Genomic DNA, 27,064 nt, shown 5'->3' with positions numbered 1-27,064 from the left:
AACATTTGTGCAATCGCCTTAGTTGGGACTTTCCCAAGTGTTTTACCGAAATAAAAGCTTCTTACAGGAACCAGGAAGCTTGACCAGCGGAGGCCCAGACTGACCTCCCTACACTGGCTGCCTGCTGTTTATCGCAAAGATTTTAAGATTCTCTTATTAACTTATAAAGTTTTAAATGGGTTAGATCCCCCTTATCTTCGGGACCTTTTAAAATTTCAGTCTGTGTCCAGAACCCTACCATCAAATAATCAGCTATTGCTGACAGTTCCTTGGACCCGACGAAAGAGGAAAGGAGATCGGGCTTTTTCTGTTGTTGCTCCTGTTCTATGGAACGATCTACCTTTCCAGATTAGAAAGGTAGATTAGATTAGCCTGGATCATTTCTGAAAAATACGGTGACAAATGGACTAATAATGCAGTCAGGATTAACTTGCTTTACGCCATTAATGTTTCCTGAACAAACAGCAGAGAACATTGGAGGAAACTATTTACAGAGAGTGAAACCTCCCGATCATTAAGTCACATTACCTATCAACCCAAGCCTCTGCTTCTGCTTTCCAAAGATGTATGGCTGTATAATTTTGAATCTGTTTGCAGCCATTTTCATGTGTAAGTGTAAACTTGGATTTTGAGGGTGTGGCCAGCAGCAACTTATTTGGATTTAAAGTGACAAGACGCCCTAAAACATCTCATTCTGAAAGGAGCTCAGACCAGAATCTCATTATCTAAGAATGATTTTTTGCAAAAAATGGGCTAAATATGTTTTGCATACAACTGTACATCTCTGACAAGCAGAAGAGGAGCCTCCTGCACAACCAACAATGATACAATTGAAAAGCTAAAAAATGTAATCAACCAAACCATCCTGTGTCATGAATGATTGAAGATTAGTTTGGCCTTATAATGCCGCTGCTGGTTTGTTTACATCGGTTTATGTTCAACATTGGACGACTCATGGCAGCCAGGAATGTGTCTACTTGGGTTACATTGAAATCTCTTCCAGAAAAATCAAAACCCTTCTCTCCCATAACGAACAGATGAATAGAAATAAATTGGCTGATTATCAGCGACGTACAGTAAAGAGGACAAATGGTGTCCTCAGGTTGCTGGGACATTTATTGTGTATGAGTTGACACATAACCAGAGGAGCATGGGTGTTCCTCTTCCCAGAGGTTTAAGATGTCAGGGCTGAGCGTGCTGTGAAGGACAGGGGCATTGTCCCAGGTAGGGTGGAGGTATCCAAAAATAAAAAGCAGAAGAAGCTCCTGGAGGATAAAGGTGTGCAGCAAAAGACGAGCAGAGGTTCGGAAATCTCCCAGTCATGGCAGATGCAAACCGGACAATCAGACTGGAAATTATGAGGTGAGTTAAAATATCTCTTTTCTCTTTCTTTGGTTATAGTCATAGAGATCAATCCAGCAATTTTACATCTCTCATGAGAAAAACATTCATGTTTTTATTCATTGGTTTCTGTATGTTTGAGGAAAGAAAATAGTAATTAGTGTCATAAATAACTTTTGTGTAGTGCTAAATATTCTTGTATGCTTTGCAATTGGAAATTTATTTAAGCTTTCATAAACTATTCAAAAGAAAATAATATTTCAAAAGGTAAACGGGACAAAAGAAAGCAACTAATTGATTGAAGCCTGTAAGGAAAGTGGAAAAAAAGTAAATCATAAAATATGAATAAAATGTACAATATAATGCAATATAAATTATTATACCACCTGAAATTACAGGCTACACGTTACACATTAAAGGCTTTAAATTAGTCTTAATCCAGATTTAAATCTGGACTCTCAGTAAAGTCGTTTTGGGCTAAAATTACAGATTATCTCAACTATTTCTAGCCCAGTTTAAATTTTAAACACCTGCATATTGAAACCCAACTCTGTTTCACAGCAACGCTTCAGAAAAGGTTTCACTTTGCAGCAGGTTATTAATTCAGCATAAGAAAATATATTTTCCTCCATTCCTGTCAGTTTTAGTTTTATCACCGATTGAATTCAGATGCAGCATCTGGGATTAATGTTTCAGTCAATATAAATATTGATGTTCAATCATTTTAGCTGAGGTTCTGTTGAAATATTATAACCAATTGACAGACTTTTAAATGCAAAAATGTTTCTTGTTGTTTCAATATTTATCAGGGAAAATAATAAAAAAGTGGAGTTTGATTTTTGAGGATGTTTTAAGAGCTTTTTACGCCCAAATGGAAAATGTAATTTTGAATGAATGACTGAAATTGTCAGTCTGAACTTATAAACAAAAAAATATCATTAGTAAAATAATAATAATAAAACAGTCCGTAGAATTAACGTAATTAATAATATTGCCAATGAATTTAAGCTATTCATAGAAAAGAACAACAGCAATAAAATATTTTTATTGGTCGATCTAACTAACTAGCTAATAAGCTAATCTGTGTTTCTATAGTCAAAAATATGTTTTAAATCTTTCACCTATTTGTTCTATTCTGGACGTAGATTAAGGTCACACTCCACACTACCTGTAAATACATATATATGGCTGTAATTTATCAGTCTCCTCATGGTTTCTATATGATTATATTTCTTCAGCATCGACATTTAGGACTCCTGAAATATTCCAGATCAATAACCATTTCATGCGAGATTTTATATATTATATTTTATATATTATACTCAATCATATACAGCTACTATATTACCCAACAGCAGGCAGCGCACATCTTTTAAAGCTGAGCTACATTCATGTACTTTTGTGATATATTTTTATCATTTATCTTAAATTATTTATATTCAATATTTATATTGTTTTTAAGTTCTTTTCCCCGCTATTTCACAAATTTACACCACAGACCACAAACTCTCTAGAGTTGTCTCTTTTTCTTAAATTAAATTTTATGTACATTATTTGACTTCTTTTGAATTTGTCTATGTCCATGAAAAGTCTCCTGTTTAATCTTAAACATAATTAATTGACAATCACTGTGTTTAAGGTAAAGATTGTGTAAATACTGATGTTCATTCTCTCGCCATGAGGCTACCAACTTCTTTAAGTATAAAAGTACACATTAAACAACTTTTTAGCCTTTAATTATAATAAAAGCATTACAAAGTAAAACAAAAATACAGAAAAAAATCTAATAAAAAATTTAAATGCTGCTTGAAGAGTATTGTTTGTTGCCTGTAATGGTAAATTTCACTTTTAACCGACATTGCTGTCCTAGTTGCAGAACCTCAGGGGCGGTAGGTGTTCCTCCATGCATGTAACTGGAGTCTCTCCTGCCGTCCATCCAAAGCCTCCGTCTCAGTCAGACAATAGCACTGCATGTCCGGAGGGGTGCTTTAACATTTAGACTGAAACCTAATAAGAGCAAACAAGAGATTATTTTCATTTCTGTTCAGATTTATGGCGATTGCTTCTTTGAGTCATTTCCTGTAAAAGTACTTCAAATAGTAAATATTTCAGACCTGGGAATATTTACATCAGTTTGATTAGAATATGTTCGATAACAACTTGGATGAATCATCTGGCACAAGTGTCAAACTCAAGGTCCTGGGGCCAAATCTGGTCCGCCGTAGCTTTTTATGTGGCCTTCTCGACTCCAGATTACATTATTTATTACCTCCAGTTTTTTTTACAAATCTGTGACATTCACACAGAATCAACAGATCCCAAATTCCACAGTTTAATACATTTATTAATACAACCTTGCACAACCGGCCCGTTAAGAACGTTCAGATTTTTGATATGACCCAAAATGAAACTAATTTTGGTACCAATTGGAATTTAATATGCATTTATTTGTCAAATTATCAAGGTCAATTCATATTTTGGAAACATCAAAGCGTGAGACTGAGAAACTAGACACCCAAAAATGCATCATTTGTCCTGAAAATTGCTTCAGCTAATAAAGTGAAATCTGTCTTATGTGAAAATTAATCTTATTTTTCCCTTTTAGGTTTCCCATCTTGTGGCTGTTAACTGTCTTCGCCCTGCTGGTTTACTGCTTAGCAGGTTTGTGCAGTTCATATGCAATAATGAATAGAGTGATTGGTATTTCTTAAAATTTAAAACAATTTGAGTTTTCACCCTCTTGTTTTCTCGTCTTTTTTCAGCTGTCGTTGACAAGAGTGAATGCGAGGCAGAAGGCATTAAGTGCCACGCTCAGGCCGACTGCCTGAAGATTGGCAACAACTTCGCCTGTGTCTGCCGCGTGGGCTACCAGGGTGAAGGTCTGCAGTGCAGCGACATCAACGAGTGTCTGAGTGGCATTCAAAGTTGTCACTCAAAGGCCCGCTGCACAAACTCTCCAGGCAGCTATTCTTGCATTTGTCTCGATGGATATGTTGGTGATGGTAAAACCTGCCAGGACATCAATGAGTGTCAAACGAACAATGGGGGCTGCCACCCCACTGCAGTCTGCACCAATTTGGATGGTGGGAGAACGTGTCAGTGTAGTTCAGGTTTCACAGGTGACGGCTTCCAGTGCACAGACGTCAATGAATGCGCAAGGGAACGAATCTGCCATTGGAATGCCACCTGCACCAATAACCCCGGTTCTTTTGTGTGCACTTGTAATGCGGGCTATAAAGGAAATGGAATCTACTTGTGCATGGACATTGATGAGTGTTCAGAGAATCGTGTGTGTTCTACTTTATTAGGTTTCAAAGGCTGCGTAAACACACCTGGGTCCTATCGTTGTACGTGCCACAGTGGTTTTCAAGCCACTGGACAGAACTGTATTGACATTGATGAGTGTGCAAGCAACATCTGCAGCCCTAATGCAGTTTGCATAAACTCTGTTGGATCATACCAGTGTACCTGCAAAAGTGGGTTTGTGGGAGATGGGTTGACATGTGCTGATATAAATGAATGCATTGCAGGCAATGAATGCGACTCGAAGGCTGTTTGCCTCAACAGGTTGGGTAGTTATCAGTGTCTGTGTCAGGAAGGTTTTATTGGAGATGGGCGACGCTGTGAAGATGTTGATGAGTGTGCAAATCCAAACATTTGCCCATCTTTCACTACCTGTGTGAACAATCCTGGGTCCTACAAATGTGACTGTGGCAGTGGATTAATATTCAATGGCTCCAAGTGCAATGACATTGATGAATGCAAAGCAGGTCAATGCAGCCCTTCTGCAAACTGCACTAACTCGTATGGTTCCTTTTCTTGTCAGTGCCTGTCAGGCTACAGGGGAGATGGTTTTACCTGTGACGATATAGACGAATGCTCTTTGAATTCAAAATGCCACTCGAAGGCCATTTGTAAAAACTTACCTGGTTCTTTCAACTGTACATGTATGACAGGCTACTCTGGTGATGGGCTTCAGTGCAATGACATCAATGAGTGTCTGGTGAATAATGGGGGCTGTAAAAACAAAGCAACGTGTGTCAATAACCAAGGGTCTTTTGCTTGCCAGTGCCAGTCAGGTTTCATCTTGATTAATAAGACAATTTGCCAAGACATTAATGAGTGTGTGGAAAAGAGCAATCCGTGTGGAGTGAATGAAGAGTGCAAAAACACTGATGGGTCTTATGAGTGCCCCTGCCAGGCTGGCTACAACCGCCCTGCTAGCAACTTGGCCTGCGTTGATAGGGACGAGTGTCAAGACAAACCGTGCCATATCAATGCCACATGTCTCAACACCATTGGCTCATACACCTGCACCTGTAAGAGAGGCTTTACAGGGAATGGCTCTCATTGTTTGGACAAAGATGAGTGTGCTCAGGCACAAATATGCCACACAAGGGCCATATGCACTAACACTGTAGGGGGCTTTTTCTGCTCTTGTCAGCAAGGTTTCATGGGTGATGGATTTTCCTGCGAGGATGTGAATGAGTGTTCCCGCTCCAATACCACCTGCCCTCCTTTCTCACAGTGTGTCAACTCTCCTGGTTCTTATGTTTGCTCATGTTTGAATGGTACGGTGGCCTCTAATGGCACCTGTGTGCCACCAGATTTTCTGTGTGATCCTCCCTGCCATAGTAAAGGTTTGTGCCACCTTTCACCTTCTGGATATCAGTGTGTTTGTGACGTGGGCTTTGATGGCAATGGAGTGACCTGCACAGATATCGATGAATGCCAGATGGACAATATTTGCCCTGACAATGAAACTGAATGTTTGAATACTCCTGGATCATTTTCTTGTGTCTGCAAACAAGGCTACACTCTCAACGGGACTCAATGTGTTGGTAATGATTTTTTATATTTGTTATTTAAAACAACGAATGTCAGGGCCAGGTTCAGCCTCAATATTAGGTTATGTGATATGAAAGTTGAAAGACAGAATTCATACAGAGACGGGAAATATTACATCCCTTCTAAATATATCAGATACAGATAAGTAAGTAGAAAATGCAGGTTTACTTACAAATTACAGTCTGTCTACTGATCAGGCATAACATTATGACCAGTGAAAAACACTGGTTAGCCTCATCGTGGCAACAGACTGGTTTGGTGACTATACTAGAACTAGATCTCTGCTTTTAGATTTTCTGATTGCTAAATTATTTATCTTGAAATGCTTCTCTCTTATTACACTATTTGTTTGGGACATTTCCAGATGTGAATGAATGTGATACGGGGCAGCAAGAGTGCAGTGAGTTTGCCCACTGCAACAACACAGTGGGCAGCTACTCCTGCTTTTGTCGAAGTGGCTACACAGGCGATGGGAAGAACTGCTCTGGTACGTATCTGTTCCTTATCATGTACAAGCTGTAGAACTTGCTTCATAAGTGGACACTCTTGTGAGTTTTTAGCACATTTTGGGGCTGTTTCCCTGACAATGTCCCATTTTGGATAAATTATAGACATTGATGAATGCCAAGACCAAAATGGAGGATGCCACCCATTGGCCAACTGCACTAACATGCCCGGATCTTTCTCCTGTGTCTGCCCGATGGGCCTGGAGGGGGATGGCTTTTACTGCAAGGATGTGGACGAATGTGAGCAGAACTCTACCCTGCCAAACAACTGCAGCTCGGAAGCTGTGTGCCTCAACACCAATGGTTCCTACCTCTGCCGGTGCAATCATGGATTCCAAGGGGATGGCTTTATTTGTAATGATGTTGATGAATGTGAATTGGCCACAGCTTGCAGCAAGAATATGACATGCACCAACTTTCCTGGCTCCTACAGCTGCTCTTGTATATTGGGAAACGTCTACAATGAGGGAACGTGCATTAGTGAAGATGACTGCCTAAATGCTACTAATTTCTGCCACTCGCTTGCAAAGTGTAACACATACCACGGTTCTTTCTACTGTGAATGCACAGATGGATATGAAGGAAGTGGGACTGACTGCTGGGACATAAATGAATGCGATCAGTTACAACATAAAGTCTGTGCTCCCTTCTCACACTGCCAAAACACAAATGGTTCTTTCATCTGCAAGTGTTGGGAAGGTTTTCAAGGCAACGGTACACACTGTCAGGACATAGATGAATGTGAGGTGGGAAACTTCACCTGTCCTGACAACAGTACTTGTAATAACACAGAAGGGAGTTACAACTGCACCTGTGACCCAGGATTCTCAAGCAATGACTCCTTGTGTTTGGACATTGATGAATGCTCCCTTGGCCTGATCCAGTGTCCTGATTTTTCCAACTGCCAAAACACGATTGGATCCTCCATCTGTGTGTGCTGGGAAGGTTTTCGATACAACGGTACACACTGTCGTGATATAGATGAATGTGAGATGGGAAACTTCACCTGCCCTGACAACAGTACTTGTAATAACACAGAAGGGAGTTACAACTGCACCTGTGACCCAGGATTCTCAAGCAATGACTCCTTGTGTTTGGACATTGATGAATGCTCCCTTGGCCTGATCCACTGTCCTAATTTTTCCAACTGCCTAAACACAATTGGATCCTCCATCTGTGTGTGCTGGGAAGGGTACCAAAGCAATGGCACAAAGTGTGAGGACATTGATGAATGCCTGGACAATTCAACCTGTCCTGATCATAGCACATGTGTGAACACCATAGGAGGCCACCAGTGTCTTTGTGACACTGGGTTTTCCAATAGTACTGACTTATGTGTGGATATTGATGAATGCAGTGAAAACAACGGACAAGAGCTTTGCACAAATGGGACATGCAAGAATGCTCTTGGTTCTTATTACTGCGATTGTTTTAATGGATTCTTGAGCAATGGTACAGAGTGTGTGGATGTGGATGAATGCTCAGAGCTTCTCAACACCTCAGTGTGCCAGCCTTTCTCCACATGTGTGAACTCTCTAGGTTCATACCTCTGTCCCTGTAATGTAGGTTTTATTCTGAATGGTATTGACTGTCTGGATGTGGATGAATGCCTTGACCCAGATGCTAGCCCATGTCCAGAAAACTCTATATGTAACAATACAGAAGGGTCTTTCCTCTGTCACTGCTCCCCTGGGTACCAACCCATTGACACTGGCTGTGAGGATATTGATGAATGTAAGAGCACCAACACCTGTCGCTCTGATCAGGTGTGCACAAACCTACCGGGAGCATACAATTGCTCTTGCCCTCATGGTTACCATGAGGAGAAAGAGGCATGTGTCGACAGCAATGAATGTGAGAATTCGCCATGTCATCCCTTGGCATACTGTTGGAATACACCTGGATCCTTCTCCTGTCACTGCCACAGAGGCTTCACTGGGAATGGCTCCTGGTGCAAAGATGTGGATGAGTGTGCTGCCTTTTCCAACCCTTGTCACTCCCTCGCTCAATGTCATAACACCCCAGGATCATTTGTTTGTGTCTGTATGCCAGGCTTCCTCAGCATTGGGCCCCTATGTGTGGACATTAATGAATGCCAGCAAGAAAATGGACAGTGTCCGTCAGCTGCAACCTGCAACAATTATGTAGGAGGATTCAAATGCTCATGCAAACACGGCTGGAAAACTAACAAGGACAATGGTCTTGGAAAAGAAGGCTGTGTAGACTTGAATGAGTGTTTGTCCCCCGACCCCTGTCCTCATCAGACATCCTGTACCAACCTGCCAGGGAGCTACGCCTGTACCTGCACCGCAAACAACACAGTTTGCAATACCTTAGCCAAAATGGGTTAGCTATGCATTTGTTTTTATTACATTTTTATAACCAATTCTTTATGCAGCTCAATTTGTTGATTGGAAACAACCTGATCAACAAGTCTATAAGAAACTAATCAACTACCAGTCATGTATGTATGTAGTTAATCCCAAAGTTATTGTTATACCTGACAGATTTAGATCTAAAAAGTTAACCAAGAAAATTCTGAGACTGACATTTCTAAAATGCTAATAAAGCTATTTAAAAGCAATATTATTTAAAATAAAAGAAATTGATGTTTTCTTACTTAAACATAATTTCCTGAATAATAAATTATAAATATTATGTGGAATTACAGCAATCAATACCTTCTTTTCATGTTTTCTTGAATGTTTTGATCTTTGGTAATGAGCTTCAAGTCTTTAAGATTGGAAGGCCTCCTTACCATTACCCTAATCTTTAGGGATATGTTTTCTATCAGATTCAGGTCTGGGCTCTAGCTGGACCAGTCCAAAGCATCAATATTACATCGGTAGTAGTAATATAACTGCCTTCTCGGTTACCAGTGTTGCTTTTAAAAAAAAAAAAAAAAAAAAAACTAATTTGTTTTATTTTAATAATACAGTGCTGTTACAAAAAAAACTAAGCAATATTTGCTAAGATTATTTAAAACCATTTGTACTTTGAAAAATAGAGTAGCAAACAAAGTGAAACATTACTATTTTAAAATAATTAAAATGCAAAATTAAGTTATTTCTTAGCAGAATGTCTTAAACAAAGAGGGCAGAGAAACACCGTATTGTTCACACTGCAGCCTTAGGTTGACAGATGAAACACCCAACTTGACTAACTGCCTGTTCTCCCCACAGAGAGCTCTCTGTACCCATACGGAGCAGAGGCTGGAGATAGAGAAGTGAAAATAGAAACAGAAGATGGAAATTCTCCATACATTGCACCACCAGCAGGGTTTCCTTTCATGGGGAAACTGTTCCACAGAGTATTTGTGAGTCTGATTTTTCCTTCTTGCACAGTTTGTCTACATCATGTTCGCTTTTCCTCAACTCACCTCAGAGGTTTTCTCTAGGTTTGTTGGACTGAAATCACCATGAATGAAGGATTTGATTATATGTTTCAAATTGTTATTCTTTAGTCAGATTTTGCTCTAATTAGAACTGTCAGGCTCCCATATTTTACATATTTTGATGCCATTTTGGTTCTTAAAGCTGTATTTTCTCAAAAAACACACAAAAAATACAAATTATAAATGATGACATGCAGAGTTGAATATTTGGTATTTATGAGTTTTGTAATAGTATGTGTTATACTTATGCAATCATGCAAGAAAAGTCTGACACAGGGACTCATTAACTCTTAAAACAACATATTTTATTATGAAACTATGTTGTTTAAATTGTCATCCTTAGCCTGGAGTACCTCTGTAACTTGTTATTAGAAATGATCTGAGAATATGTATGGAAAATCATTTGATATTAGCATTTCTTGACATATTGATGACAAGAAATTAAGACATTAGTTCCTGGGATCTCCAGGAACTAATGTCCCCCGACTTAAACTAACAAAACCAAGAATTACTAAAGTTTTTTATGTTATATATATATATATATATTGCACTGAATAATTTTACTAAATTGAAACATTGTTTTCCTCTAAACTGTTTCTGTTTGAGATTATTCTTAGCACCAATAGAGGGCGCTGTGTGACTAAAACTATGACCAAAGTAACATCCTGTTGAGTTCAGGAAATTTTCCCTGCAGAACAAAAAGTTATGAGATTAGTCATTTCAGTTATGACAATGTTGAGGCGCAGTATTTACATCAAAGTATTTGGTTATTCACAGTTCACAGAATAATAAACTCAACAGAAAGACAAACTTTGATGGCTGAACATTGTATTAACTGTGATTTACTTTCAGTAAAGAGCCTGACTTTGTTTTATTTTGGCAGTTTTCTGATAACGGCCTGGTCCAGTTTCAGTCGTTGGCTGAGAATGAACAATACCTGCTCCCGTCTCCCTCTGCTGAAGGTTTCCCTGATGACATAAAAGGGCCGTTATTGGCTGTCTTTTGGGATGATGGTGACCTCACCAAAGGCAATGGGAAGCTACACTATCAGGTCAGGTGAAAACAAAGAGCAACGCTCTGAAAAACAAATTTTTTTTTAATTGAGTTTAATTCAAACCAGTCAAACTTACTTAATCTTGGCAATAATTGCATCATTGTTGTTTGATTCTTTCAGGAATATTCAGAACTGGATCCATCAGATGTTTACTCCCACATGGTTTTCAACCGCACAGCAGTTGAAGTGACAAAGTTTGAGGGTTTGAAACAGAGGCCTTCGTTTTCCCCCACCTGGATCCTGAAGATCACTTGGGAAAACGTGATGCCCGTCTCCTTTCAGAAGGTCAACCTGTCAGAGGTCAGGTCACATTTAGAATCCTGGAACAATGAATACAAACATGAAATATATTAAGTTCCTCACTAAATATTCATCTCTGATCACTAGAATAAATAAATTCAAGCATATTGAGCATTTAAACTCTGTTTTTTTATATAACCTGCCTGTATTTTGATTCATAAAGATGCGAAGGATCAGTTAGTGTCATTGTTTGGTTGTCCTACTTTAAATGTTGTTGTGCAATGTGAGATTTTGAAGGTGAGACAACGAGTAAGTCGTGGTTTCTGTTCAGATGTCCAGTTTGGTATCTGGTGCCACCTTGTGGTGTCTCAGAGGGATTTGATTTTGCCATTCGTCTTGTTTTTTGCATCATCTGTAAGGTTTTGCTAAAAAACATTCTAGAAAAATTAAGATTTCTGAGCTTCAAAAGTCCAGGATTTGCTTTTTAGAACAATCTCAGAAATCTTCTAGAAAAAAATACAAACATTTCTCAGTCTCAAAAGATTAAAATGTTCAACTTTCTCACATTTTTGAAACTTAAAAATTTCAAAAATTTTTGTTCTGGAAAATTTCTAATATAAATTACTTGCAAATTTTCGACTTTTGAAACTCAAAAATTTTCAAACATTTCTTTTGTAGAACATTTCTGAAACAAATCTCAAGTTTTTTGTTGCACATATTTTGAGCTTTCAATCTCAAAAATAGATTTTTTTTTCCAAAACAAAAATCCTGTAATTAATCTGAAAATGTTTTAGTTTTTTTCTGGAAAATGTTTGACTTTTGGGGCTCAGAAATGTTCGAGTTTCTTGTAGAAGATTTTTTTAGGGGTTTTTTTTTGGTGGAAATTCACTCCTGTTTTTGTTTCCTATCTTCAGTGGCCCTGGTCCGCTAGAAGAGGCAAGACTTCAGTCTTGCCTCTTCTATCGCAGTTATTTCTTGCATTTGATTCAATTGAAAGAGTTGCAAACCTTTGTGGCATTTGGTGAGTTTAAATGTTTTTTCTTTGCAGACCAACACCTTCCAGTGTATCTTGACAACAGATGGAGAGCGTTCCTTCGCCCTCCTGCGATTCGGGGAGATGAAATGGGGCCCCGGGCTGAGGAAGCATCACGATGCTCTTATTGGCTACACAGACGGAAAAACCGAGTTCAAGGAGACAACCAAACCTCCAGGAAACCTTTTTGGGCACGCAGGCAGATATAGACCCAATGAAGTTATGGGAACACTGGGGATTCCCGGCCAGCTGGTGTATGATTTAACTGGACCATTAGGGTCGGATCCAGATGCTGGGATCAAATGCCAGGGGTGGTCGAAGGAGGAGCCGGACCCGGCCGTGTGGACGGTGGGGCTGACCTCCTGTCCCTGCACCCGGATGCAGGCTTTGGAGGACCTGGCGCTCCTGCTGGACCTCTCCGACCCGAGTGAGACGGTCCAGAAGCGGTGGGCGGGCGCCTCTGGGCAAGTATTCAGGTCGCTCCTGTCCAACCGGTATGGCGCCGGAAAGAGGTGCGTGTACGAGCCGGAAGGCGCCCTGCTGGCTGGGTTCAACGAGCGCTACTTCTACGGACACAGCACTCAGAAACACGTCGGTAAGACACTCAGCTGGTTGAAAAAGTGGAGTACAGATAACGGATGATATGTTGTTCTATTGGTAAATTTCACCATAAAGTAAAACAATATTTTATTGCAGGAACATAGTGACACAGAGAAATTTAACCTCTTATTTAGCGCATCCATTCATTCAGTGACGAAAAAAATCCAACGTTAATTGGGATCTTTTCTGTAAATTTCACTTCCATTTGAGTTTCTACTGTTAGAAACAAACCCACCCAGCAGTTTTCTGTGAATAAGCTCATGTTTTTTGGTGTCTGGAAAATGAACCTTTCCAAAAACCTTCTGATAATTAAGTCATAATTGGTAGGCGCTGTCCCGTTACCTAGCAAGAGCAGCAGGAATACAACAACAACCGAGCCTCTTTACTTAGAGTCAGTCACATGGTTTTAACGCTGCACAATGGCTGCTGGAAAAGACAAGTGTTTTGACATATCATCCAGAAACCACTCGTTGCATTTTGTTTGCTTGTGCAGGAGGCTCCACTAATGCTCTTCAAAGATATTGTACAAATGAGTTTGCAGCAATTTACTTTGAGGCCAGCAGCAGCTCATTTGGATTTAGTGACAAGACACCCTTAAATAACTCAAATCAGAACTGAGCAGACTGAAATCTCATTATCTAAGGACGATTTGAGGCAAAAACTGTAATGAACATGTTTCATATAGACAACACAAAACATTTGTTCTTGCTTTCCTCAAGGCTGATTTTCTCCCTGCTGTTTAGAGATAAATTGAATCATAGAGTTTTATGGTGTTTTCTTACTGCAAGAGTTGGCTTTAGATTTGGAGAGCTAGCTCTGTGAAAATAACAGAATATATTGTTGTTTGGTTAAAATCTGCAGACATCTCGTCTGATCATCCAGCTAGAACTGAGCATCTTGAAGAGACATCATTTCACCAAATGTTTCCTTGCAGACGGGGATCTCCTCCCGTTTCAGTGGTGTTGCATCGACTCTCCCCAGTGCCATCTCTACCTCAGAAAGAGACCTTTGGATCGCTGTCAAGGTTACGTCTCCAGCGGCTCCAGCGGGGCAGCGCGGGGCACCGGTGAGAAATCCCCAGAAAAAAGTTTAAAACAAGCAAATTATCTGGTTTGTAGTCTTATTTTAAAAGTGGAAACCAATATTTCCCTACAGCGTTGGTGTACGGAGGTCTGCATTTCATCACCTTCGATGGGGCAGAGTACTCGTTTAAGGCCCTGGGGGAGTTTGTGATATTACGTCTCTCATCTGCAAGCGGCTCTAATATCTTCACCCTACAAGGACAGATTGAAAAGCTGCAGACAGTCGCAAGTGGGATCATTGACGTCCCAGTGATGGTGCGCATGGCCGCCTTCCACCAAGGCATCGGCAAGGTCAGCATGGGAACAACGGCAACGCTCACAGTTTGGAAAAGTCATGTTGACCTCTGAGAATAATCCTTTTAACTCAGATTAAATCAGATTATTCAAACCTATTGGAGTTCAGGCAAAGTTTTATGTGATGGACCAACACAAAGTAGTGCATCACTGAAAAGTAGAATAAATAAAAAAACATGATTTTCACATAATTTGGACTAATTAAACGTGACAGTTTTGTTCAGCCACCAACTTTTACTGAATTTCTATCTTTAAAACTTTTATACTAGTAAAGCAAGACAAACTTGTACCTGCACCTTTAACTAGTTTGAATCTTTATCCGTTATCATCAGATTGAGTGGAGATGCTCTGACAAAGAGAGCGGACTGCGGATTTTTGTGGATGATGCTGAATTCTCAGTCAGAATCGGTAACATGCATCACACACTTTCGATGTGCATGACTGAAATATAATTTGCAGATCTTGAGGCGAACATCTCGTGCCTCTACCTGTCCTTCCAGGTGTCGTGTATGAGAACAAGCAGAGCTTTGCGGTGCGCTGTCTCTCGGTGAACCGCTGCGCAGCGGTCTACGCCAGCGGCCTCAGAGTGGTCGTCTGGCGAAGCGAAGGATATCGTCAGCTGGCGGCCATGGTGGAAGTCCCGGAGAACTTCTACAAACGCACCGTGGGTCTGATGGGACTCTGGAGCGCCAACCGGTCCGATGACTTCCTCATGTCCGACGGGAAGGTCGTCCCCTCCCGGGATCTCAACCCCCCTGAGGAGGAGCGGCTGAAGCTGTTTTGCATGTCCTGTGAGTAAAACATGGACTCAGTTTTCTGACAAAGGATTCCCAGTCCAACCTCAACCCAAACTTATCTGAAGTGAATTTCCAGTCTGAATTAATTTGCCAACACAATGAGCTGCAGCGCCTCTGCTTACCAGTGAATGAACAAAACTGCAACTTCAGGAAGACATTTTATGGCCTGATTGCAGTTTTCTGGCAGATCCTCGATTACCTATCTTTAAAAAGCCGCACCGCAAAAACACAAAATCTTACCAACTGGTTTTGGTCTAATTTCTGGTGCAAGTAAGTTTTGTCTTTTTTCAAGACAAAACTTAGTTTCTGATATCAGATATCTGAGCTTGTTTTCAGTAAATAACTCCTTAATATTGATGAAAAGGTTCCCGTTCCTCTTGCAGATTATTTAACTTATAACAAGACATTTTTCCGATTAATTGATTTACTAATAGAACAAGTACTTTTTTATCAATATTAAGAAATTATTGACTTAAAGCAAGTTTCTATGTCATTCTGAAAAGTTACTTGTAATAAGTTTGTTTTGTTCTATTTCAAGTATAGTAGGATATCTGCAGAACTCGACCAAAACTACTTGGTAAGATTTTGTGTTTTTGCAGTACCTGACCTGCTAATTCTGATTTTGGCCAATGCCAAATATTTTTTGTTTGAAAAGCTGTTCAATAAAGATGTAATGAATATTGTTAAACGTGCAGAGATGACCTGGTTCACAGCAGAGTAAAAGAGGACAGTGGTTGATTTGTTTTTTAGACCTTTGCTCAGGTAGATAAGATCAGCTTCACTTACATGTGAATACTTCTATTAACATGTAAGTATTCTATTCTATTCTATTCTATTCTATTCCATTCTATTCTATTCTATAATAAATCATTTGGTGTTTTTCTTCTTTTTTTTATTTTTTACAAAAGAAGGCAAACTGCAATAGGCACAAGATGTTCTCCTAAACTTCAATGTAACCAGAGGATAAATTCAAATAAATAATCATATAAAGTGTAATTTCTCTTCTAAAATATGTGCATAATTGCTTAGAAGATGATGCAAGCATAAAAGTTCACACAATGATGTTCAGCAATCTGGGAAACCATTTTATTATGGTGATTAACTGTTTACAGTCACATTTTGTAGTAGAAGATGTTTGTTTTACCCTTAACAGTGTTTTAAAAATGTTTTTTGTTGCTCACCGGCTACATTTGCTGGGGCTGAGCCCCCCTTGTCCTTAAACCCTAGTGATGCCCCTGCTGCCCACCCCTATTTTCCAGGGGCGGTCCCGAAACCTGAGAACCTGCTGGTCTCTTTGTCTCAAAACGTCCCTGTGGTTTTGGACTCCACCGCGCCTCTGTTGGAGAACCTCGGTCCTGCTGAGCTGGAAGCGCAGATGAGGCGTTGCAAAAACAGCGTTGCGTGCGTTCAGGACAGCGTGGCGTCCGGCATCCCCGACCTGGGCCAGCAGACTCTGGAGGCCCAGACTCAGTTCAGGAGCCTGGCTCTCCTCTTCGGTACATTTATCTAGCATTTCCAGAACTTGAAGTGCTTCTGCCTGAGCCTAATGCTGTGCGACATGTTTGTGATCCGGCAGGCAACATGCCGCCTGTAGTGACAGAGCCTGCTGTGATACAGACAAAGGTCAACTCTCAGGTCAGCGTTCAAATTGTTGCCCAGGACACAAACGGTGACCCCATCACCTACTCATTGCTCTTCCCCTGGCCTCCAGAGGCTCATGTTGGCAGTGGTGAGACACACACACACACACACACACACGCACACACACACACTCTGCCTCCATCCATCACTGTTAGAGAAGGAATCACTGTTGACATTTGTTAGCTGGACAGAGAGGCCGCTGCTGCTGAGTCACACAGACAGAGAGCCTCTTCCTGCTATGACAACTGCGATGCGTAATTGGTATGTGCGTGACTTTCCTCTTCCCTTCCAGTGAACGGCTTCCTGACATGGACACCGCGCAGCACTCAGCCTCACCAGCTGACTGTCAAGGTCAGTGACGGCCAGACGAGCTCCTTGTTCACCCCCGTCCTGCGAGTCTGCAACTGTCTTAATGGAGGAACCTGCCTGTATGACAGCGTGGCTGAAAATCACCTGCAAGGAAAGTTTCAGGTACAGCATTTTTTTGTGAAGTTTGATTTGTTTTTGCATCGTTGACAATCGCAAAGTTTGCAGGACGATAAATTGCACCCGACGTTTTTTGCGATGAACGATAATATTGTTGTTTGACATTTTGGAAGTAACATAAAAGTAATGGCACATTCTCAGAGATCGTTCTGGAAGACATTTAATTGTCCAAAATAAACAAAACAACAAAATTAATTATGGAGATTCTGTAAGCAAAATTGTACCATCAGCTAATTTGCTTTTGAGATAATACAAATACAAATTTTTGTTTTTGTGTGTCATTATAATCCTAAAAATGGTTCAGAGACAAACCTGAATATTAAACATTCAACAGAATGATAAAAAAAAATCTACTGTTGCCATGGTGATTCCCGCCTCTTTGTTGATTGGAGGAGCTGAATCATTGTGGGCGTGTCCCAATTCAGCATATGTCCTGTAGCCTAGCAAGCATGGCTGCACCAATCACAGGCTTTTTGTTTTTTACTTACTTAATCCTTTTTAATTAGTTAAATTATTTGTTTAAATTAGGCAAAAAGTATATTCAGAAAAATGTTTATGAAAATGACATAAACCTAAAAGCATAACCAGTGTAAGCTTCCAACTTTGTTTTTTTCTTCAGTGAAAGCAAAAATAATCCATTCAGCCTGCAATTAATCTGTTGTTTGGTGGTTTGTTTATTTAGATCCGCCATGTTTCTGTTTTACTTCATTTCAGCCCTTAGTTTGTGACTCTAGTTTGTTTATTTCCTGTGTCTGGTTATGCTTTAGTTTATCTTTGTTCCTTATGTCAGCAAATAAGGACAAAAGGACATTAGTTTTAGTTCTAAAACTAAAGAATCTAAAACATTTTTTAGTTTTAATACCAAAACTAAAGAATCTAAAATATTCTTTAGTTTTAGATTTAGATGTGTTCATTACTTTTCCCATAGGACACTATATAATTTTGTCTTTGTTGAAAATGACACTAAAAATAAGTTAAGCTTAGAATTGTCACAGTTTCTTAATTTGAGAAAAACCACCCAGTGATGTAAAAAATGTCTGTTTTTAAAATTTGCCCTGCCTTAATCTTTTCCTTTTTCATCTTTTCTTAATTTACAGGTAGTTGGGTGCTTGTGCCCGAAGGGATACAGCGGGACGTTCTGTGGAAACACAACAAACGCATGTCGGGGAAAACCGTGTTTCAGAGGGGTGCAGTGCGACCCAAAGTCCGGCCCTGACCAGTTCAGGTGTGGAGACTGTCCTGACAACACCGTCTCTAACAGCAAACAGGGATACAAATGCTTTGAATATGGTCTGTAGTACAAGATATATTGTTTTTAAATCTCACAACCTGAGACCCAATTTCTGTCCTTACCCTTGGTTCCTGGTGTTCCTCCTCAGACATGTGCAGCCCTCCTTTCTCTTTCCCGTGCCACAAGGATGCAGAGTGCCTGTCCACCAAGCTCAGCTACTCCTGCACATGCAAATCTGGCCTCAGTGGAGACGGATACAACTGCACAGGTGCTTAATGTCGTCTCATTGTACAAGTATTTATACTCCATGGCTTTAGACTGCTAAGCTTATTTGTGGTCTGATTTGGAAGTGGAATAATAGTTGCAGTCTTGAGCACTGCAAAACTCAAAATCTTACCAACTATTTTTAGTTTAGTTTTTATGCAAATATCTTATTACACTTCGAATAAAGACAAAACTAACCTCCAGCTAAATTAAATGGGAGTTTAAGTCAATAATTCCTTTGTATTGATGAAAAGCTATTGGCAAATTATTTTGCCAATTATAACATTTTTCTATCTTTTATCTTTGCTGAAAAGTTATTTGCTAATTAGTTTTATGTTATTTGCAGTGTACGGAGACATTTTCATAGAAATTGAACTAAAATACTTGGTAAGATTTTGTGTTTTTGCAGTGTAGGTGGGGAGGTTCTGCTATAGCAGTCTGGATTGCAGTGAATTTGAAGCAGCCTCTGACCGAAGACACGCTGTTGTTGTGTAACAGTCCCATGGAGAGTATAATTAGAGTTGATTAATGAAAAATCCTTCTGAGAAATAATTTCTTCTCCACAGAACACCTGCATTTATTCTGAAATTAAATTACACACAGCTGGACTCTTATTTATTATCAAATTGTTTTTATATTTAGATTGATCAAAGTGAAAGAGACTGACTCTCATTTATTGTGTTTTCTCCTATTTGAGTTGATTTATCACAAAAAATTCCTCTGATACTCAAACATTTGCAGTTGTAATTAGGCCTGTCACAGTAATCAATAAATCAATGAATCGCATGATACATTAAAATAAAGCCAATAATTTCCATTGGCATAATTTATCTTTTTGTACCAGAAAGTGTGTGAATATTTTGAGTCATTGTTGGTCTTTGTGTTGCAGATGTGGATGAATGTGCGACGCTCATGCCGTGTAAGAATGCCAAGTATGAGTGTGTGAACAAGCACGGATCTTACGATTGCAAATGCAGATATGAAGACGGATGTGGTACGTACAATGATAATAACGATAAATTACCAGCAGAACAATTTACTGAACAGACAGCATTGATACTTTGAGAGGATCAGAGATTTAAAAATAATAAAAGTCTTAGTCTTTCTTTGATTAGATCAGTCTTGTTTCTGTTTTACTTCAGTTCAGTCCTTCTTAGTCTGTCCATGTTTGTTTCTCTTCTTTTTTTATTCTAAGTAGTCATATTTCTTATATCTAGTTGTTCTTTAGTGTTAGATTCATTTAAAGAAATGCCACTTTCTCTCTCTCTCTCCTCAGCCTGCAACCCTTTCTTAATCTAATCTAATCTAATCTAATTTGTTCAGTAATGAACCTTCCCATTTCATATGCAACTCATTCTCAGTTCCTCCTGCTAAATCCAGTCAAATCCTGTTATTTCCCGACTTGCTTCTGTTCCTGTTTTTGTTTTCTGCTCTGGCTCCCTGTGCTCCCTGACGTTTTTGTTAGTTTTTCCACTAAAACGTTCAACATGCTCCCAGGTATTTTCTGCATTTTCTTCCATCCACAAACTCACAATTCATGATACAATCTGACATTTTAACCTCCAGAATGAAATAAGTATTTATTCAGGAGTTTATTACAATTCAAAGAAAATATATCACAGTCAGAACCGTCTTTGATTTTTGTTTTGTTTTGTTTTTTATGCAGGTAACTCTATGAATCCTCCAGGTTTGGGCTCCTACCAGCAGTTTCATTACTGTAGCTCTATCTATCTTATAGAGACGTTTGTAAGTTTCTCTAAATTTGTATCTGTTCAGGGTGCAACATGTTCAATTTGTCCATTAACTGGACAAACGAGAGGACGGACGGACGCGAACAGGTGCGCGCTCTGATTTCCTCCCATTGCATTGATAGTTTCTGCTTGATGGCACATTGATGGTTCAATGTTTTCCTCAGCTGAGGGACATTCTGGCCAAAGGTTTCACAAACAAGTTCTACAACATCAGTGAGAAAGTTGCATCCAACTCTGGCATGGAGGAGTACCGGCTGAACGTATCGAGCGACACACCCCACTGGTACATCCGGGACTACCTGGCCCGAGTCAGCAGACACCACGGCATCAACTCAGTGGACGTTGATGGTAAAATAGCTCAAAACATAGTAAACAGCAGAGCTCGGTAGTAGCTGCTTACATTTATTCAATTACATTTGTTTGAGTACGTTTTTTTTAGGAGTAGTTTTACTTCTCTTTACATTTTCTTTTACTTGAGTAATTTTATTATGAAGAAATTCTTCTCATACTTGAGTAAAATCTGTGTGTTATCCACCCACTGAATGAAAAACAAACATGTTTCAACCAAACATCCACCAGACAGACACACCTGCAGTTTTTGTTAAAGTTTTAGCAGTTTTTTTTTTTTATTGAAAGAAACTGATTTAGAAAAAATGTTTTTGCCCGATTTTGTTATTTTTAATTATTTTTGTCAATTTGGTATTTAAAATACCAAAATTTCCTCTTAACCTTATATTTTGCTGATGTACTTTTTAACATTAAATGACTGATAATTAGATCAGTTCCTCAGTGTTGGAGTAGACTTTTTACCTCATACATTTTATTTTTACTTGAGTAGAAATATGGTGAAGTACTGGTATTGGAGAATAATTTTTGGGTTCTCTGCACACATCATAAAAAAAGAAACCATAAAGTTGCACTGCAAAAACACAAAACATTATCAGGTATTTTTGGTCTAGTTTATAGTGAAATATCTTAGTTTTGTCTTATTTCAACTGCCTAGAAAGTAGGCCAAAAGTACTTTTGATTTGCTGCTTCACTTTGATTCTGTAAACAGATTTAGACGAGTGCAAGGCCAAGGAGGCGGAGTGCGGCTTCCCTGCTTTGTGCACCAACACCTACGGAGGCTACATGTGTGTCTGCAATGGCACAACTGTTGTGGACGGAAACCAGTCCTGTATAACCGGTGAGTTTACTGAAATTACACAGAAATTAAAACCTGATGACATGTCAATGAAAATATCACTAAAAAGTTTGTTTATTTCAATAATTCAACTCGCATTGTCCTGGTAAGCAGAATAATGGAGGAGCATTGTCTGCAGGCGGAGTATCGGAAAGAGTAGGAGCTTCTTAAAGAGACAGAGGCCCAATTTTAAGGCGTCAAATTGAAAAGTCTCTTTTAAGTCATGCAGCATTTTTAGAACATCTAAATATGACATAGTTCCCTGATTGTGCTATAAAATGGCAAAAAATAAATAAATAAAATCTAATAATTCATGCAACAGGAGCCCTGACCAAGTATTAAGGTGACATTTTTGTACGTCAACATTTCTATATTACAAACTTTTCTTTATTGGAGAATTCAAAGGGAGGCTAGTCAACTTCCATTTCTTTTAAATCATGTTGGGTTCATTGCTTGACTTTAATTGGCTTCTCAAATTTTGTAAGAAACTGAATTTTGTCATCAGCTGCAAAATCATCAAAGTGAGGATTCTCTAATATGAGTTTGAATTTGCAGTGCTGTTCTGATTTATTAAGCTGCACATGCATTTCACTAATGAAAGAGCACTCCCTGCATTCATTAACATATTGACTGTATGGTTTATCCATTGTTTTCTTTTTCCCCCTCAACCAGCCGAGCGATCAGCGGAGTCTGAGTCGAATATGGACCTCATCCTGGGTTTGGTTCTGGGCATCGGGATTCCTCTGCTCCTGCTGCTGCTTCTGGCTGTTCTGCTCTGCCTCTGCTGCAGCAAGAAGACTGTTACTGGAGAGTGAGTAGCATCAGCAGGATACAGATGTTACAGTTTTTAATTAGGACGCGGAATTCAAAGCAGACTGAAGAAGTGACTTCTGAGGTGCTTTTAAAATAGAAGAGGATTAGAGCCACTGGAAAAAATCATTTGAGTTTTGACTTTAATGTTCTGAGATTAAAAGTGAGAGTTCTAGAAAAAATAAGTCATAATTCTCAAAATAAAAGTCACAGCTCTGACTTATTGTCTTCTGTATTTAATGATCCTGCAGATTCAAAAGAGGTTAGGTTGACTCCAGTTTATGGGAATCCCAATCTGGAACAATCCCTAATTGTTCTCACTATGCAGACAGTAAAAGCAGCACATCAGACTTCAGGCGGTTCCGTTTGTTTCGCTGAGTCGCTTCCAAATCTGCATACCGGCAAACATCCTGCAGCCTGATCGGCCTGGAAAGCTGGCAGTAACGGCGCTCTGAATGTCAAGCGACTGGGATATAAAGCCCGGTTTTGGGTGGGTCAGCAGATCCTGGGCGCGGGGCGGAGATGAGGTTCATGCAGAGCGTTAGAGAATAAACTGCCATAAAGACACACAGATTCGCTGCTGTATTTCAAGGGACAGTCGTCAAATTGGCCTGGCTAGAAGCCGTTCTTCTTCCCAGAAACTAGGAGGCTGTAAATCCCGTCTGCTGCTGCAGCTCCAGCCTCCTCTCATTTAATTTCTCAGTCGGAGGACAAACTGCCCACTCTATTACTATATTAAACTAAACACTTCCTACTAACAGCCTTTGTGCGAGTTATGAAACTTTACTTTTATACCACACAAGATTATTTGAGGAGGCATTGCTTGGTGAAACTGAGCAATAAATGGATGGACAGAAACTGTTTTCTTCTAAGCTGAATAAAATAAAACCATAATTATATGTACTTATAAAACTAGCAAAAGCAGTTCTTACTTTCTTATCTGATTTTATTTGAGTCTGTTCTTTCATTTAGTAACTTTGGATTTTAGTTAAAGCTGTTGTTTACTTTATCTTAGCTGGATTTTCTATTTTTTGATTATTTCTATTGATTTTAAGTTTAAAGAAGTAGCTAAGTATAGCCAGGAGAAAATATGCCTTATTAGTGCATTTCATTGTTTTTCTTTGGTTATAAGTTATTTATTTCACAGTTTGTTTAATTATTTTATCTTAGCTTAGCTTAGCTTAGCCAATAATTCAGATAAATTTTGAGAATGTTTTATTTTCTGTCTAATTAAACTCGCATGTCGTAGCCTAGTTTATAGTAAACTTGTTTTTTGTATTTTTTCTAAGGAAAACCACAGCTTAATTATTTTATCTGGACTTAAATCACCCAAACCTCTCGTGTTTTTCTTATAGAGTCTATTTCAGCTCAGCTTTTCTTTCATTTTAAGTTAGTTTATCGGCTAAACTAACTTAAACAAAGCTTTATATAAGTTTGCATCAACCTCTAACTGTTGGTGTTACTTATCAGCATAGCTTTCGTTTAATTAATCTTATCATAATTTGTTGTTATATTTTGTTTATACATGCCTATCTTAAGTTGTATATTTTAATTGAAATCTTATTGTATAATTGGAAACAAATTGAGAATTTTTTCCTTCTTCAGTTTAAAAACTGCTGGAAAGCCTCTTGTATTTTTTCCAGATGCATGACATTGTGTTTTGCAACGTGTCCTTTGCAGCAAAGTGTGCTGCTGTACGTGTGCAGATGTATGGCATCTGGACCAGGTGCTAGAGGGCCGCAGAGATGCCTAATCCCCCTGATGACTGGCCTCCTTTTTCCGCTTTCACTCAAACACACTCCGAGTCCCACAATGCCGTCTGCGGCAGCGTTGTCGGATCACCTTAGATTAGCAGGCAGAAAAATAAAACCCACGGAAATACTAATTCTGTTTTACTTGAAAAAAACAAAACAACAACTGGGGTTCGCTCACATTTTCTGAGAAAGCCGAGACTAAACAGCAACAATCTGATGATGCCTCTGCAAACACTGCATGAAATCATTTCTCAACTTGTGTTGTCTTTGTTTTTTAGTTTATCGTGGGATGATTAAGCAGCAGTCTGTCTGCGTCTCATTATCCAGAGGGACATTCTGCACATATTTGCACAGAGAGCAGTGGTAATAATGCGTCTTAACTGCAAATAAGAAGCATTCAGATGTGAGCTCCATGTTTTTAATCAGCTTTAGCCCCAGATCTCCGTATCTTTCAACTCTCTGGGTATCTAGGCCAGAAGACTCATGAATATGCACGAGTCACTGTTGCTCATCCGAACATTTCCATAAACCATCATAATAATATTATGTGTTGTATGAGAAACGGCAATAAACACAACCAGGACATTCAAACCACATGGAAATATAAGACTTATTATTCAAAGGAGTAGACAGATGACCACAATACAAACAAAACCTTTTTAGCCCAAATTGCAGATATTATTCCCTTCAATTATTCCTGAGCTCAACTCTGCCAAAGTGGCTCAGAGAAAGGTGAATAACATTCTGTGTTTATGTGATTTAAAGGACATTACACCACAATAAATGATTTTAACATTCTTATTTTTCCCTGCACAATTCAAACAACTCATCACAGTCAGTTCAGGATAAAAATCTAAGACAAAACAACAAAAAAACATGTATAAAGTTAAGGTAATGCTTACATGAAGGTAATTTTGGTTCAAATCATTCTTAAGTTCCCACCCAGCATCAGTTGTAGTTCATCTGAATCACCAGAAATAAGTGATGGTGCTTCTTTTAGGATTTTTCTGCCACTTACACTCTTAGGTCATTCAGCTGAACACAGAACCTGTTCAATAGTATCAGTCAGGAGAAGGGTACAAAAAATGCACTGAATAAATTGCTAGTTTCTCTGTAGCTTGGCTTATACTGTGACTTGCAGTCTAGATCAAATTATATATGTTTTTGTCATCTTTATGATGATTTTTAATTTTTTAAATTTTTTTTACTTATGAGGCTTCTAGTCCAGGAAATAAGGTAAATCCAGTTGTCATACAGGCTTTCAAAATGTATGTCATCACACAGTAACAAATAATAAGAGCACAAAATCCAGAGTGAAACCAGGCGGTGGCAGCATCATGCTGCGGGGATTACTTTTGCTCACATGGAACTTTGTTTCAGTTAATGGGGAGGAAAATGGAAACGAATCCAAATACGAATCAATTTTGATTTAAACAAGTCGGCTGTCAACTAGAAAGCTGAGCACGAAGAACGTTTTAATTCTTTATCATTCGATCTGAGTTATGAGACATTCAGAACAACAAAACCCAATGAAAACTTTAGAAAGCAGAATAAGTTCTTACCACTTCAGTCACATGGAGAGGGCAACGGACAAGAGATTTAGAAATCTTCAGCAAACTGGAGTAAATAAATTTACCTGAAGCAACTTGTGGTAAAAAAAAAATAAAACTGTGGTCAGGCTGCTACCTCCTCTCTGAGCTGCTGGTGCCATCTGAAGACATACACAAAAACAACTGTTGATCAACCTTGTGTACTCGCTGCTAAATGTGCTAAAACAACTCACCATTACGGGAAAACTGCTTATCCACATCATGCTAGCAGAGAGACAGTTTCAACAAAAAATATTTTTTATAAGCTGCTCTTAATCTAAAATTGAATAAAAAGTTGTTTCAAACATTATTTTCCACTTACTAAACTAGATTATAATAGTGGGATTTTTTGTGTGTTTTTTTTCACTGTTTGTAATATAGCTAAACTGACCGGAATATGCGCCACATTAAAGGTGGAAACGGTTTATAAATCATTGTTTTGAGATGCACTGTAGGCAGTAAAGTTTACTCCTGGTTCCTGCTCTCTTGCAGCCTCCCCCACCTGATACCAGACTACATCCAGCAGCAGTACAACCCCCCACCCTTCAACTACGCCGATCCGGCCCTGCAGTACATGACCCACTGCAGCCCTCGGGTCCTAGACAACGTCACACCCCGGCAGCGGCCAAGATAGCGACACCCGCGGTTCCTAACAGCAACACAAGCACTTTCCTTGACATAGTACCAGATAATAACGCTGGGGGTGAATGTTATTTATATTTACTTGAACACCCATTTCAAACTGCAAAGCTGAATTATTTTCATTTTCTGATCAACGGTTTTCATTTTGTCTGACCCAGCAGAAGCCGCCGATGTCTTGGCAGGAAGTGTTGATTAAAAGTAAAACACTGCAGTGCTCTTTATCTTCCAGTTAGTGGCTAGCCAGCAGTAGCATTTGTCAGAGTATCAGGTGTCAGATTCATAGGATATATGATTTTAATCTACTGGGATCATTATTCCAATACACCAGTCTATAAAAAGGTGCTACCGATTTCTGGAAACCATTCATACAAACTTCAGTTTCAAACCCTTGAGTTATTGTTTGTAGCTAAATTGCATCCCAGTTCATTTTCCATATCAGATTGTTAGCTGGAAGCTGCACTGCAACTGAAAAAACATGTAAATATCTTGTAAAATATTAATAAAAACTGTTCAAGAAAATGTAA

The 27,064-nt window shown here is 39.2% G+C and overlaps 1 protein-coding gene across 1 annotated transcript; it reads left to right on the top strand.

Annotated features, from left to right (window-relative positions):
* Positions 1-1,309: 1,309 nt before the first annotated feature.
* On the top strand, positions 1,310-27,064 carry si:ch73-105b23.6 (mucin-like protein). The gene is made up of 24 exons (XM_055029401.1): positions 1,310-1,362; positions 3,947-4,002; positions 4,104-6,182; positions 6,554-6,676; positions 9,878-10,011; positions 10,973-11,140; positions 11,264-11,443; positions 12,432-13,011; positions 13,951-14,082; positions 14,172-14,389; positions 14,725-14,800; positions 14,893-15,183; positions 16,449-16,685; positions 16,766-16,918; positions 17,123-17,301; positions 18,414-18,606; positions 18,696-18,815; positions 19,701-19,805; positions 20,478-20,498; positions 20,588-20,649; positions 20,727-20,910; positions 21,620-21,748; positions 22,418-22,556; positions 26,391-27,064. Exons 1-24 carry the CDS (start codon positions 1,322-1,324, stop codon positions 26,530-26,532), a joined length of 5,742 nt encoding a protein of 1,913 aa, XP_054885376.1. The 5' UTR covers positions 1,310-1,321; the 3' UTR covers positions 26,533-27,064.

Source organism: Poeciliopsis prolifica, unplaced genomic scaffold (genome assembly GCF_027474105.1).
Source record: "Poeciliopsis prolifica strain line A6 unplaced genomic scaffold, Auburn_PproV2 SCAFFOLD005, whole genome shotgun sequence".
Taxonomy (NCBI): domain Eukaryota; kingdom Metazoa; phylum Chordata; class Actinopteri; order Cyprinodontiformes; family Poeciliidae; genus Poeciliopsis; species Poeciliopsis prolifica.
Note: the sequence above shows the minus strand (reverse complement) of the source record. Positions and strands in the feature narration are given on the sequence as shown.

Coding starts and splice junctions, on each gene's coding strand:
- si:ch73-105b23.6 (XM_055029401.1), top strand. CDS start 1,322: ATGGCAGATGCAAACCGGACAATCAGACTGGAAATTATGAG. Junction 1,363..3,946: donor ATCAGACTGGAAATTATGAG/GTGAGTTAAAAT, acceptor TTTCCCTTTTAG/GTTTCCCATCTTGTGGCTGT. Junction 6,183..6,553: donor CAACGGGACTCAATGTGTTG/GTAATGATTTTT, acceptor GGACATTTCCAG/ATGTGAATGAATGTGATACG.